Genomic DNA, 15,311 nt, shown 5'->3' with positions numbered 1-15,311 from the left:
GGAACTATGCTGCACCTAAACACTATGCACATAGTTCCTTTTAGCATAAATACGCCCAATTATTCCTCATCGCAACCTGTGACCCTCCCGCTCTCGTTCATCCGCACCTCATTCACTTGGAAATATGAATCGAAATGCAATTTGCTGCGGTCAGAGACGTGATGGAGCCCTCCGGTATACGCGCTGCGGTTCGTATGAATAAATAATCGGTAAGTAAATGTGCCGGAAACTTTGCTCGGTTTGAAGCGAGTGGAGGAAGAGAGAGGGCATACCGGACTATAATAGTATCCCAGCGGAGAAGTAACTGAATAAGTGAGGCTCTCATACTAATCGACAGTTATTATCGAGTTGGGGGTCTCGCATCTTACGTCGAAGGGGTCTCGGAGTCGGACTAAAAGGCCCGTTCAATGGGCAGAAGAGCCCGAGGCTTCTATGAAATTGAAATTGATCCCGTGATGAGTGCCCATGCTCGGAGGGGCGTGTTAACCCAAAGAAATTGCAAACATGAATGCTAATCCCTCGGAATGGCCGGGGTCTTTGAGTCTCGGCGCGGTGTTTTTCACTGAGTGCGGTTCCTGAAAAGGAAGAGTCCCGGAGTGATTCGAAGGTTGGAGGAGTACGTATTGCCAGACTTTCTTCAGCGTATTCGACTGCCGAATTGGACTCCACGGTTTGGATACAGGGACACTAACTTCAAAGACTGAAAATAAAATGTAGAGAGCGTCCAACGGAAAGTATATATGACATCCGAAAAGAGATGGAGAGATGCCACACTGAAAAAAAATATCGGTGTATTTACTAAGAAAAGGGTAAAATTACCTAGAATTCAGGGTTCTATTTGATCCCAGTTTTTTCTTGGTAAAATTACCATTTATGGAATTGGTAATTTTACCGAGAAATCTCGGTAGATTATTGACTTTCTCGGTAATTTCACTGGACCCGGGTAAAAACGCCATTATTTTTAACGACTGTGGTAGAATTAACGAGATGAAATGGCTAAGTTACCGGGAATTGATTACCAATAAGAGTGGTATTCTTACCTGAAAAAAACAGTAAAAATATCGGTTTTTAGGTAAGCTTACCAGTCTGTCTTGGTAAAATTACCAATAATTGGTAAAATAAAGTGAGATGGTAAAGGTACCAACGGACCTTGGTAAAAACGCCGAGAATTGTTTTTCAGTGCAGGCTCTGGTAAATCTCTACCTCGACAGATTCTGGTGGCGGTTAGATGACGCAGAGCTAAATCGTCAAAAAGATGATGAATACATACATAAATACATAAAAAGAAAGGACGGGAGCGCAGAACCCTCAGCTTTTTTGGCTAAGTTTTTTTTCGGTTTTAAATTGAGGGGCTCGGAGGACAAGGCGCATAGGTGTAGATTTTGCTATTACGAGAAATACGTGTTTGAAGTTTTGAAATTACACTGGAAAAAAACGCTTGGATCTAGAGTCAAGACTCTTGAAAACAATGACAAGAAAAAATACTTTTGATTCAATCGGATTTTTGCTTAAATCAAGAACCCAGCCTCTTAAATTTAGCGGATTTTCTTTTGATTCAAGTAAAAATCCGATTGAATCAAGAGTATTTTTTCTTGTCGTTGTTTTCAAGAGTCTGGACTCTAGATCCAAGCGGTTTTTCTTCCAGTGTACATGGATCCTTCTGGCGGAAAGACAGTTCAAACTGACTTTTTAGTGCTTAAAACGTAGAATTTGGGAGCGAATTTCTTACAGAATGTGCATTGAGACTAGTTATACTTGAAATCATTGATATCTCAATATTTTCAAAAACTGTACTTATGCGCCTTGTCTTCCAAGCCCCGCAATTATTTTCTTCAGTGTGCTGCCTTCCATGAATCCTTATCATGCACGCAGAATCCCTACTATGACGCAAATTATTGCACCTAAACGTGCGAGCTCTTTTGCCAACGCTTCCACCAAGAAAGTATCCCCAGCCAAATATCGCCCTACTCCATCTCCCGATCGATTGATTGGAGTGAAAGTAATTTCAGTGCAGCAATCGTAATAACTGATTGCGATCAATTATTCACGGGATCCGGCGACTCGTCAAGATGGAGGGTGATTTGCATTCAACTACGGGCCAATTTTCCCTGGCTCCATTATCATAATTGCATGAGCAGTTGCGAGATACCTCATAACAGGCCGCCTTATTGTACCAAAACCCACACTGAATTGGAATAGAAAAGTCTCCATGTCCACCCTTACTTGGCATCCACGATCTGCAAGGTTGCCGAATTGCATGCGATGATAAATATTAGCAACGCGGTTTTTAGAGGGATATCGAATGAGTGCAATTAGAGACAGTATCGAGGACGTAAGTCCGCAACCTCGTATCTCGTATGCGGTGTTTGAAAATCTCCGCCTCTATATTATTTTTTTAAAGGAGAACAAATCAACATCATTCCCCGAAATTTTTGAAGAATTATCTTCACACGGAGAAGAAAAAGCACAGCAGTTTTAAAGAATTGCCGTTGAATAGTTTTCCGTTTGAAAAAGAAAGTATGACAGGAAGTCTGCGACGTTGCAAACCGAGTTATGTGATTGTCGACTTACACCGTCGACATTCTCCTTTGACACATATTTTTTTCTCATCAATTCAAATAAGAATAATCTATGTGTGAATCTAGAATTATCTAGAATGTGGAAACATTAAAAAATCATGAGTTGAAAAGCACTGACTACCAGTTTAAATATTACAGCCAAACAGAGCGGAGCAGCGCGGCGCGCGGCGTGCTACCAGCGCGAGAGGCTCACTGGCGCCTACAAACCTAAGTAGATACTTCACGCATTGCGCAATGTTTGAAGTATCCACTTAGGTTTGAAGGCGCCAATGCGCGTTTTGCGATGGCCGCTGCGCCAGCTCCGCCGTGCTGACCTTTAGTAGTTTTCCGTAAATATAGTTAAATATGACGTCGCAAGCCGAAATGCGTGGTTGCAGACTTACAACGTCGATATATTTTAGAGATAGTAATCCCCCAATAACAATCTACGGACTTTAATCGGATGAAGCAAAAATCGAATTCGGAGACTATTTTTCGCGCGATCATGGTTGATGCGCAACTTGCAGAGTAAAATATTGAATGAAATTCCCCTCGTGATGACTGATGAATTTCGGGGTGAGCACTTTGCTGGGTGAATTTTGCAAATTACTAGCAAACATTAGGCGAGGCTGAGTGTTAACTTCCGAAAATAACTTCCCCCGAAGAGGGAAGAGAGCGTCGTGGTGCCTCTAAAATATGGAGTCCTCAGGTGAAATCTGGAAGCGTTGCCGTAACCTCAAATCTGGGCCTCTCGCGCTCAAATTTGTAAACGAGGCGTCAAATGAGGATCCGATTTGGGCCCAAGACTGAGAGGCAATTAGGCGGAGTCTGGCCGAAGACGATTGAACGAGGGGTGAGCTGCTCCGCTGGGCAAGAACAGCGTAACTCGAACGAATCCTTTACGCAGTTGCGGGGTTTTTTGCGCAATGCGTCGGTGCGGGTGTTGGAGCCCAGAAGGGTGCGCGGAGGGGAAATCAATTAATTTACATGTATTTATCTGTCAACGTGAAAAGGTGAAGGGTTGAGGGGCCACGTGGGAAGTGGGAGGTGGGAATTGGAGGACTTAGGGCTTACAGGTTGGCAGGATGAAAGCAGCCTCGGGAAGGTGCTCAGGTTCACAGAAGAGCTTTACTATTCAAATGCGTTTGTGAGTGAGCAAGGGCTGCGCTTTTGTTCTTATCGATATCTTTGCGACGCAACCCCCGCGCCATTGCCTAATTTACGGTTTTGCAGGGTGGTAACATGATGCTATGTCAATAACTCGGGTAGTCTGACATTTTATTAAAAATATGCTGGACTACATGCTCATACACTGAGAAAAATTGTGGTCATAATTACAAAATTAGTGTTCGAGATTAAGATTTGATCTCGAACGGTTTATTAAGAGATAAATGGTCGTCATAGCCAATAATAAATTCATGTTTACCATTGAAGGATAATGTTACCTATCCTTTGGGGAAATTATGTGACGGTCCAAGTCAAAATGGGCCTTAATCCACCGAGGCGTTATTCTTAAGCAGTGGCGCGACGTGCATGCTTTGCGAGATATCGATTGATCTGGCAGTTAAACGAAAGGAAAAGGATCGATAGACAGGGTGTTCGCAACGAACACGATAATATTCGATTCTTTACCATAGCTTCAAATGGGGATTTATCGATAATTGATCATTCACGCTCCACCACTGTTCTTGAGCATGCCAAAAGACCATGAAAAACAAATATTCTCAGTTATTAGCCCCCACCTTCACCCCTCCAATATCAATAAATGCTGTACAGTTTCATTTTAGACTTGGCACCTCATTGAAAGTGTAGTGGCTGGTTTTCGAGGCATTTTTCAGTAGCTGTTTTCCGCCTGTAACGCGGAGGTAACTGTAAAACGGTCTTTTGCTGACACATTAATTGGCTTCATTTTAGGCAAATTATGAATGCTTAAAATTTGAATCTTGCAATTTTTCAAACTATGACACGCTAATAGAGACAGGCTTTTCAGTCGTGACAAGATGCTGATTTTAAGGTTGTCTTCTGTGGCAACTATTTGTCTGCTTTTTGCTCTCCCTGATTGCACCTCGAGAATGCTTCGAAATTCTCCGGGGCGAGCCGTCAGTACATGAAAGAAGTAGACAGTGTACAAAAGAAAACATTTTTACAACATTTAATTCAGCTTCACAGATGATGAGAAGTTCCAACTGGTTTTGTGGAAACATTTAGTCTAAAACAAGTTTTGTTCAAAATCACATTTCAATTTTTACAGAAAAACTTCTTCTGTTTCATTTCTCAAAGGCTGTGATTCGAATACAAACAGTAGTTCGTGGGTGTGCACCTCAAAGATGAGCCCCAACATTTTAACACAAAGTGAGATGAAATTTGTACTTTTGTAAAAGAAAAGTCACTAATGATTCAAAACTACTGCTCAAAAATCAGTCAGCACAACTCAGTCGAGATCTAACACTGTGTTTGAATAAAATCACCACGAGGCTTTCCCTTATCTTCTTTCTCTTTCCTGTAAGAGCACCAAAAGTACTTTACAAATAATGCAATTTTGAGATGATGACTGCTTGGAATTTGCTTAAATTAGACTCATTTAAACCGTGCCTCTGTGCCGCACATGTGCAAATCTGATGCCTATTTCGAGACAGCAGGCTAGTCCGACTGGATCATTGGTTATGAAGTGAAATTTCCATAAAGTATTCGGTGTCTCGGCAGCAAACAATGGTTCCCAAACCGCAGGGTTGAATTTTGCGTCTTTGATTCGATACTGGTTCTGCAACACCAACACCGACTGCTCTTCAAGAGTCATGAATATTTTGGGAAGTTGAGACAGTACTTGCTACCCTCGAATAAATCACGCTAAATTTAATACAAAGCTCTCGACGCACTCTTATACTTTTTTTTCTTACGGGAGTGCTTTTATAGTGAGTTTACCTTTTTCTCTGGAAACTTTCTTTACCTAATCTCGAAAACTTTGAATTTGAACAATACAGAGTAGGGCAGGAACATTGCAAATTCTAGTTTGTCACGTGAAAGGGACATTCAAATTTGTCGCAACTAATGAAAAATAAAAACGTTATTATCTTATTTGGAAATAACAATTTATCGTTTATCAATAAACGATGTAAATATCGTAATCTACGTAAAATGCTAATGAGGAAACATACTCGTATACGAGTGCTCCAATTTGTACCTTGTCTAGCGGTCCATTGCCGTTGTGTAGATATTTTGCAGAATATACTTTGCGTAATTGAGGCTTAATACAAACATAGACTTGTCCGTTATCTATCAAGGCACGTTCATCTTTTGATTCAGTCTACCTCGATCAATATTCATTGGTTATGGTTACCTTCCTCAGTGGACATATGACGGGTGGCTCAACATAGTCAGCAAAATCCTTAATCATAGGCATCTTCATTATGGCGCAAAGGTCGTCCCATTTCCACGTTGAATGGTATTCACAAGTATCCGGGTTTGACTTATCCTTACATTTTTCCACCCGGAAATGAAACTAAAACAGAAATTTGCTTCGTTAGATAATGCACATTATTCAACCGAAAATAATCAAGAACACGTAAAAAATGGGTTTTCTACGCTGAAGTTCGAAGGTTTTTGGAAGCTGCGGGTTGTTCCGACATCCCAACAACCCCATTTTTAATCGAATAAAATCAAACTTAAAAATTCTAGAGGAACAAGAGCTAAAGCCCACTTGTTACAGTTTGGGATGAACGCAGTAACCTATAGGTTCAGATAAGGTTCTTTATTTACCGCCGCATGTGATATTAGATTTTATCTTTTATTCCGTTTACACCGGCTTAAAATCAAGGAAGTAAACAAAAAGAAAATTTCTGCGAAACTTTTCTCTTTTAAGTAAACAACTGTGCGATTCAATTCTTTAAAGGTTTTTATATTATTGTTATGTAAATTCTTCGAAATTTAAAAAAAATTATTATCATCGAGCAGTTTCGTGTATTAAAATTTAACTACTTAAGGTGATAATTTCCAAACGTTCGTTCCGAAGCGTTTTGCTTTTTAAGACATGTCCACATTGTTTAAATCCTATGGTGCGTTTTTAGATAAATAAAAACATGAGATGGACTGACCTTGAGCGGGCGTTGTAAATCTCTCGTGCACATCATTCCTCCCTTTAAAATAGCTGTAGATCCATTGCGGAAAACAGACATTCCAGAGAAGCTTAGAGGTGCTAAGTTTTTGCTGCAATCTTGTGTATACTCAATTCTGAGGACCTTCTGCCTCTGCAATCAAACAGTGTTTGTTTAATGTTCCAAGGGGGGCAAAAGAAAAAAAAGAAAAAATGCTCCTATGTCCACCATTGCCTCGCGATAGCAATAGATGTCATGGAAACCATGTACATTTTCGAGTTTATTCTCTAGACTTACTCTCTGTTCCGCCTTTTTTAATTTCGCCGTCATTTTTCACTATAGCCAAATGTTCTACCTTAGAGTACGATTTTTCGGACAGATTTTTTGTTTAAATATGGTCATGTAGAGATGTTTCGTATCCGAAATCAGTCCAAAACAAATTAAACTTCAATGTACCACATAGGTTATAGTGAAAAATGAAGGCGGAATTCAAAAATAGAGAGTTCAGAGAAGGAACTTGAAAGTGTACAAAGTCTGTTCAATTAGAAAGCGGATGTTCGTGAAAGGTAGCCCACCGTACGTCCGAATCGGGCTTTTTTGGACTATCCTAAATGCTGATATCATTCGGAAGAACGCTACATTCACAAATGTGAAAAATTCGAACTAGCCTTGTTGGCACACAGTTCAGAGTAAGGCGACCTCACCAGTGGTCTGCAATTTTTTAACAATTCCTGCCAAAAAGTAATCACTTGCTCACAGTCATTGTTTTTAAGCAGTTAATTGGTCTAACAGCTTACTCAGGTACCAAAAATTCGCAAGACCCTACCTGCACCAAAATGGGATTAGCAAAATCAGCATCTGGCAGAAACACTAACACTAACACAAGAATAACGTATTTCAGCAATCTTACATGCATAGTTGCTGTGGAAAAACTAGTCCTCCGCTGCACCTGCGTGGCAAATTGAGCTTTCGCATGTCTCTCAGTTATCCGAATGTCTAAGAGCTTGTCAGATTTTGCTACTAAAACATAAATAGTTTAGAGGCATGCATCTAGTGAGCACCAGGTCAGTCAGGTGATGCATCGAGGTATGGAAACTTACCTCGGCTGCGTTTCCTCTCCGGATCATCAGTAGTTAATAGCCGCTATGACACGCTATAATGTGAGCTAGCATTTAATTAGTGGGGCTGATTGGTGTTCAACCACATTCGAAACGTTATCAACAAGAATCACTCGATTTGTCACGGAAGAGCACAACATGATATTTCAGTTGCACTTGACCAGCTGATCGAATCTAGACCGTGTCAAATGATCAGTTGGATGTATTTCTATAAAACGGAATTAAGCGCCATTGGGAGAGTAAAGTTCGACCGAATAGTTGTGTATACACCTTTTATAATATCCAAAAGCACATAACCGCACAACTTTCGCGGTTCGTGAGTTTTTAACTCAAAAGTGAATGATCTCTAATCGCATAATGCGTTTGACCGATTAGCCGATAATGCAGCCTTAAGAATCTCCAAACGCACGTAATCGCACATCTTCCACGCTTTGTGAATTTAAACTCACAAGTGAAAGACCCCGTCTCTCATGATGTATTCGACCGATACGCCATAAATGCATCCCTAAGAATCTTCAAAAGCACGTAACTGCACAACTTCCGCGCTTTGTGAGTTTTAAACTCACATGTGAAAGATCTCGTCTCATATGATGCGAAAAAAAAACAAGTAAAAAATTGAGTGTTAATGTTTTGGCCTGGTGTACCCGTGTTTTAGTTCTCTCCTTCTTAAACTGTGCCTCTAGCGGGCAGCAAACCCATTAGTTTTATCATGTATTGGGCAGGTACAATTTAAAACTTGAGTACTTGTGACATTCATTGACTCGACGAGGAGATAAGACACCTGTAGCGCACTACTCAATTCTCGGTTCTTGTGCCGGGTTCCTGAGGTGGTAACTTGTCAGGAAGTTCAAGAATTCGACTCCGACGACGGAGGAAAATGCAGGCTCGAGAGTAGCGGAAAAGATTCAGCGTCACTTTTTCACATATCGGTATGTTTGCACCATGCACGCATGCAATCTTGCCACGATTGGAAACGCGGAATGCCTGCAGATGGCATTCATGTTTTTGTCAATCTTTCCCCTCTGAAACCACAGGAAATTACATTTCAAAAACACCGTTTGAAAAAAGGAGGGAAAAATGAACGAACCAAATTCCCGCGCAATCTCTCGCAGGTCATGGCTCCGCGTCTTCTATTCCTTGGCAGCAATCTTCCGCTCGCATATCGCTGACTGTGTTTATAAATAAGAGAAAACATTCAGAAACAAAAAGTGCATGCAAAAACATCTTGTAATGGATAAAATTTAGTAACAGCTGGACGCTGAGCCGATGAAGTAATTGGACATCATTTTGAAATCAGGAGCTACAATTTCTTGCTCAGTATAGAAACTACGTCTGTACCATTAGTTTCCCGATGCCTTTAGGTGTTTTATAGATGAGCCAGAAATTTTAGTTCCAAATTGCAAAATGCAGTCCAATTCCTGCTAAACAAGACCATGTCGGTGAGTTAAACATGGCACCATGTTGACGCCAACACGGTACCATCATAGAACAATGTTTACCCTCTATGGCATGAATTTCCAATCATCGATTTTAATGAGACAGGTCATAATGTAGACTATAAAAAAATAGAATCCAAATTATTTTTCAAACTTTTGACTTTTTCAAAAAAATTTCAAAAAAGGAATACTGGTTACAAATTTGTAACATCATACCATAGAGGAACATGCAGCTCTATCGCTTACTATGAATTCGTAACATCATGTCATGGAGGAATGTTGCTGCTTTGACCAGAGATGCTCAATGAAACTACACAGCTGGACTGAAATGCATGCTCCATGAAATTTTAAAGATGTTTCAGGGGTTGCGAATGTATCCTGTAGCAATTATGCGAGAATTTCACAAGTAACTTGACATTTGATCCGCCATTTTTCGCCCCCCCCCCAAAAAAAAAAAAACTGTTTTTATGATATTTATGGCACACCAAGACCATGTAAGAAGTTTTAAGCAATTTCATGAAATTTCAGGAAACATTGGGAGATTACATTTTATAAGGAGTCACGAAACTATGCATGTCATGCGTGTCTCCTCATGTTTTATTATTAATGAATTTCTTTCAAAAGCTACATACAGTTTTTTTTTTGTGAAGAGTTTCCAAGAAATTTCTGGAGGGATTTAAAATAAAATCACAACAAATTTCGACGCGATATTTTCGTTCGTTCTGTTTTATTTTTATTAAACCAAATTAATGTCACGCGAATCAGGTTACAGAATCGCTGCATCGTTTAAACATCGGTTAAACATCGTCCGAGTTTCTGCATGGTTGCATTTAAGATACATGTGTATTTATCCTTTAATTGTAATAAAAACCGTGCAGATATCGTCAAATAAAGGGCAACTGGCCGACTGCACTGCGTTTCGTGCAACGCGAGAAGTATCCATGCAGACTTGAAGGCGCTGATATGCGTGTCACGCCGACCGCACTGTTTGGCTTAATGCGTGAAGTATTCCTACAGTCTTGTAGGCGCTGATAGCCGCACTGTGCTTGGAACGATCATTTGAACCGCGTTAGAATAATCGAGGCATCGAATAATAGGACTTAAAAGACCGATGATGTGATTCCACGCCGTATGAGTGTGGTATTTAGAAAATCCCTTATCTTGATTATTGGATGTCATGGTTTTATCCCATTCTAATTCAGTGAAGTACAGCCTGCCTTTATCTTTATTTCACGAAATTCTTCACGATCATTTTTGACATATCACGCACAAATAATACCTCTAAAAATTCATCAAGACATGAAAATTGAGTATATGTTCATTTTAGTTTAGGCACGCTACTGCACCCACCACTAATTTTTCTCCCTTCGTAAACGTCATATATTTTTAAATGGAGAGTGGCATTGCGGCTCATTCGCAAGATAAATGTCTTATTTTCACATCTAGATCTTTAAATAAGCAGGGAAATTCGCATTCAAGAAGCCCGAAACGATGGGTGAACCGAAGCCCAAGTTTGACTCGAGTGCCGTGCCGTGCAGCTCAGACTCGAGCACAAAACTTTTTATCGCTATTTGATACGATGGAATCGCGACAGTATTTATTTAAAATAACTCATTTTTATGGGCCCGCACGGCCGGAGGGTCCGCGTTGCCCCTCTGAGGCGATTGTTTGTTTCTCCAGTTTTAAAGACTTTTATGAGAGAAAAACGAGCAAGTCGTGCACTGTTCCCCACTGTTCCTGCGATCTCAAAAGTTCAGCCCCTCTTTCCTTTATACTCACGCACGTGAATAGATTGAGGATATGGGAACTCCATATAGCTGCTGTGGCAGAGAGCGGCTTCGGGGATGGTTCCTAAGCATACATTATAGGGAGGTACATTATAGGAGATAGTTAGTTAGTTCGTTGGTCATTGCTTATGGACATTTAGCTAAAGAGCGTAATGTCTTTACATAATTTCTGATAAGTAAGTTAAATTCAGTATACATTCTTATCACACATTACTTTGAGGATGGTGTGATCGCATGAATATTTAAAATTCCAAAGGTAGGAAGTAAAGTCCCCAACTTAACTTAAACTCAATATTTAACATGAAATCTTCAATTGAATCAGATCTCATCTGTTTAACCGCCACAATTTTTTTCAAGAGGAAACTATAGTTAAACAAGCAGTGACCTTCAACACAATGTGTTGATGTCCTCTTGACTATCTTGTCGCGGGGGCATACCATTTTTTTGGGATATTCAACGCGTCGCTAGAGATCACAGCAAGAACAAAATTCCTTCATTTCTGTAGGTATGCAATCTGATCTCCGGGGTGTTAAAATAGTTGCTCGAGGTCAAAGCCAACTTTCATCCACTTATCCCAAACAAATTTTCCGGAAAAGAGGGCACTCATGCGTTTGAGATAAATGTATATCTCTTTGGTTCGTGTGTCGCGATCGAATTTCGAAACGGGAATCACGTCACTTTCTCCCTTTTGGTCAATATCTTGAGGGCCGTTTTATATTGATGGACTATTCGTTACGTCCTTCTCGGTTCGCATTGACTGTGTGACGTCGAAATATCGACGAATGTTTTCATAGTGTGACCAGGCCTCTTTAGGAGCTTTGGAGTAATAATTAAACCCGGCAATATAGTGAATGGGCCTGTTGCATGCAAGAGATACAGCCGCGCGAATAGGCTTTCTAGAGGTTAAATGACACGAAAATTACGATGGTCACATTAAAAAAGTCTGAAATACACTCCTTACTGCGCAATTTGCGTTGTTAGGAACGCGCTTTTTCAAATTTCCCGCGTCTGGGGGCAGTTTTCTAATCACCGAAAACGAGCAAACGGCGGGCTTTGTGATTTCCGGAAGATGCCGAGTCGTTATTGTTGTTGTTATTTTTTCCTTCAGTTTGTTTACAAACCCAACGTGATCTCCTATAGTGGTCCATATACGCTTTATGCGGTAACCAAATCGATCACCTTTTAAATATCCAACGCAATCCTTCTTCATTTCACGATGTCACGAGCTCCGATTTTTAGGTTATGTTGTCAGTTTTAGTTGACCGGAAATAGCGGCGAGTTGCCGTTAATTTTTTTCGTTAGAAAACTGCCCCCAGACGCGGGAAATTTGAAAAAGCGCGTTCCTAACAACGCAAATTGCGCAGTAAGGAGTGTATTTCAGACTTTTTTAATGTGACCATCATAATTTTCGTGTCATTTAACCTCTAAAAAGTCTATTCGCACGGCTGTATCTCTTGCATGCAACAGGCCCATTAGGTATCGGCAAATTTCGAATCTTCCGCAAATATGACGTCAAAAACGTATATCAGCATGCCTGACCAGTGAATGGTCGATGCCGATGGCAATCGTTTGATTGGTCAATTCAGATGGGGATGTGCGATTATGATAGATTTACAAAGCAACTCAAAAGTTGCTAATTTTATTATTGGCCGATCCCGATAGCGCGGTTTTAGCCGCGCAACTTTCGGTAAAAATAAACTTTTTATCGAAGGAAATTTGGCAACTCTCAAATGTTCATACGGCGTTCTTTCTTAGCACGGCAGCGCTGTGCGCGACCACCGTTGCGGCCTCGAAAATTTCAAGAAAAATGCCTCCGCTCATAAATTACGTTGTTTTGGCGGCAGGCGTCGGCCATTTATAGCTCTTGTCCGTAAGTGTTAATAGATATCGTGACACGGAAAAATTGTCGCCGGATATTTATTGCCGATCGAGTCTGCCCTGCCGCCGCGGGTGTGTTGATTTACGGCTCGGCAAGGTTGAGAAGGTATATATTGAAATTTAGATATTTTACAAGGGTTTATATAAAGAAAATTGATGATTTGTCATCACTACATGACAACAATGTAGCTCGGCTTACGTACCCTCCTTTGGCTGGTTTCATCGTTTCTGCAAATGCTCAGTAAATTCATGACTTTGTCGTTTGGAAATTCGATCATTTCTCAGCTCACATCCAAGGCTGCAGTATCTCTCAGACAAAGCGCCTAAAAATCCTATTTAACAAAAAATAAAAAATAATAAAAAAATTGATTATTTTTCAGATTAAACGGCATAAATAAGTAAGGAGTTGTTAAGGTATTACCATAAAAAATGTTCCTTCGACCAGTGGATAGGCAGCATACGCAACACCGTAATAACAACAATTTTACCATGTTATTACAATGTATTGCAATCTGTGCTACTTGGGTGGAGGAGCCTAGTTTCTACTTGCGCATGTGCCCACACCCGACAGGGAATGCTAAATTATTGCCCATAGGTCTTACTCCAAAACTTTCAATTTACATACGACCCGTTTACTAAATAAACTACATTTTGCAATCAGGAACTACAATTTTTGGCTCATCTTACAAACAACGTATGTACCATTGGTTTTCCTATGCACATAAGTGTTTTTACAGATGAGGCAGAAATTATAGTTCCGTATTGCGAAATGTTGTCCAAACTATATCCATGCTATTCCAGGACTTGGAGGACTTGGCAATACTCACGCCGCACCTCCGCGAAACCAATTTACAGATCTTACGAGGTGCATTTATCGCGACTGCAGCGAGATAAAAGTAAACTTAGTCTCGTCGAGACAGTATTAGGGAAACAAAAATGAAATTAGGATATCTGATTTCCCCGGAGAAAAATGTCTCATTTCGATTCCACCCACCGCTCTCCCCAACAAGCCCGTCGGGGCTCTTTGCCTCGTCCTCTTTTTACCTACATTTAGTGCCTAACGCTCCTCCTATGAAATTAATTCCGGGGGCAAAATATTCTGAACGGGTGGAATTGGATATTCGTTCATTCTCACCTCACTGTTTTGTGTTGTGTTTACGTTACTACAGTGGCTACGTCTTCGCAATGCATTTGCGTGATATTCAGGCTTTGATCTAGCTTTTTCACCAACTGATCTTAGGCCTTGTCTCCATGGGGCGTTTCATGGGATTTGTCCCAGAGAAAAATCTCGCAAGTCGGGAAATATATTCAGTCAATACTAATCACATTGCCAAGTAAGAGTCATTGTGGAGTCCCAGGAACGACTTAAAGGGAAAAAGAGGAAATTTTGTTGTGTTGTTTAACGGGGAAAAAGCCTAGCGATTCCATTCCTGCGATTCGAACTTGGAAAAAATCCCGTAAAACGTCCCATGAAGACAAAGCCTTATGTGGGGTCTACTTTTTTTTTTTTTTTTTTTTTTTTTTTTTTTTTTTTTTTTTGACTATTACCATTTCTATAAGATAATGTTTGATTGTAACCCGATGACAATTAAGTTACCCGATCAAATTTAGCTTTAGCTGATGTGTCTTGGTTCCTTTCTGCTTAACTCGGTCCAGTCATTGGTAAAAAAAACCTCTTGGACCAATGCCGCATTGCATCGACTTAAGAGTGCAGTTTCTCGTCGCCGGATTTAGGAGTCTTGAACTCTTGTTTCATGCGGATTTTGCATTGAAACAAAAGTCCAGACTCTTAAATCCGGCGACGAGAAACTGCACTCTTGAACCAAGAGGTTTTTTTTACCAGTGGTTTCCCTATGCACATTAGTGTTTTTAAGGAAATAGTCCAGTTATAGTGATTCAGATTCTGTCAGATCTCTCTCGCCGAAAATTGTCCAATTTGAAATGGTGAGTGTTTCCCTTTGCACTCAGCGATAGAGCATCCATCGGAGGCAGTCAGAACGGAGAGCTGTCGAATCCAATCGGCGGGATTTATGCGGGATGGATATTAAAAGGAAACCGAGTGATTAATAAGGCGCGCAATGTGCATTTGCATATAATTGTAGCCGACGAAACTGTGCTACCGAAAACGGGAATTGCGGGACGGGGCCGGAGCCAGAGCCCGGGGGGGGGGATGTTGGGCGGGGAGGGCGGGGGGGTCGCGGAGGACGTTAAACATGTTTAACATGCAAAACTGATAGAATCACCTATAGACGTGCGGGGCGGGCGATCGGGGAATCAAATCACGTAGCCTCCCCTATTTAAACTGCCATGAAATTAAACACTTTTACACTCATGATACTTGGCTCCCGGCCCGATTCATTCCCATCACGTACCTGTCCAAGCTTTGACTTGTCTGAATCGAACATCCAGTGAATCCTGGTTGTCCATGCCCCGAAGATCTCGC

The 15,311-nt window shown here is 40.8% G+C and overlaps 1 protein-coding gene across 3 annotated transcripts; it reads right to left on the bottom strand.

The window, feature by feature from the left end:
- Nucleotides 1-3,868: 3,868 nt before the first annotated feature.
- Nucleotides 3,869-9,621, bottom strand: LOC109029708 (uncharacterized). 3 transcript variants are annotated; one of them, XR_011900233.1, is made up of 4 exons: nt 7,476-9,621; nt 6,650-6,802; nt 5,740-6,057; nt 3,869-5,319 (listed from the first exon to the last, which is right to left on the bottom strand). XR_011900233.1 is itself a non-coding variant. In XM_019040294.2 (4 exons), exons 1-4 carry the CDS (start codon nt 7,563-7,565, stop codon nt 5,140-5,142), a joined length of 585 nt encoding a protein of 194 aa, XP_018895839.2. In that variant the 5' UTR covers nt 7,566-9,621; the 3' UTR covers nt 3,869-5,139. The 3 variants fall into 3 exon arrangements, 2 of the variants coding, with proteins under 2 accessions (XP_018895839.2, XP_072158539.1); XM_019040294.2 differs by having other exon boundaries at nt 5,896-6,057; XM_072302438.1 differs by having other exon boundaries at nt 5,896-6,057; nt 7,560-9,621.
- Nucleotides 9,622-15,311: the final 5,690 nt, after the last annotated feature.

This window comes from Bemisia tabaci, chromosome 7 (genome assembly GCF_918797505.1).
Source record: "Bemisia tabaci chromosome 7, PGI_BMITA_v3".
Classification (NCBI taxonomy): Eukaryota; Metazoa; Arthropoda; class Insecta; order Hemiptera; family Aleyrodidae; genus Bemisia; species Bemisia tabaci.
This window is presented reverse-complemented; position numbering and strand designations above follow the sequence as displayed.

Excerpts from the sequence above, each read along its gene's own strand:
- LOC109029708 (XM_019040294.2), bottom strand. The coding sequence starts at position 7,565 with ATGCATGTAAGATTGCTGAAATACGTTATTCTTGTGTTAGTGTTAGTG. Across the intron at positions 6,058-6,649 it reads ATTTACAACGCCCGCTCAAG|TTTCATTTCCGGGTGGAAAA; the intron begins GTCAGTCCATCT and ends TTTCTGTTTTAG. Across the intron at positions 5,320-5,895 it reads TCATATGTCCACTGAGGAAG|AACCAGTATCGAATCAAAGA; the intron begins GTAACCATAACC and ends TTGGTGTTGCAG.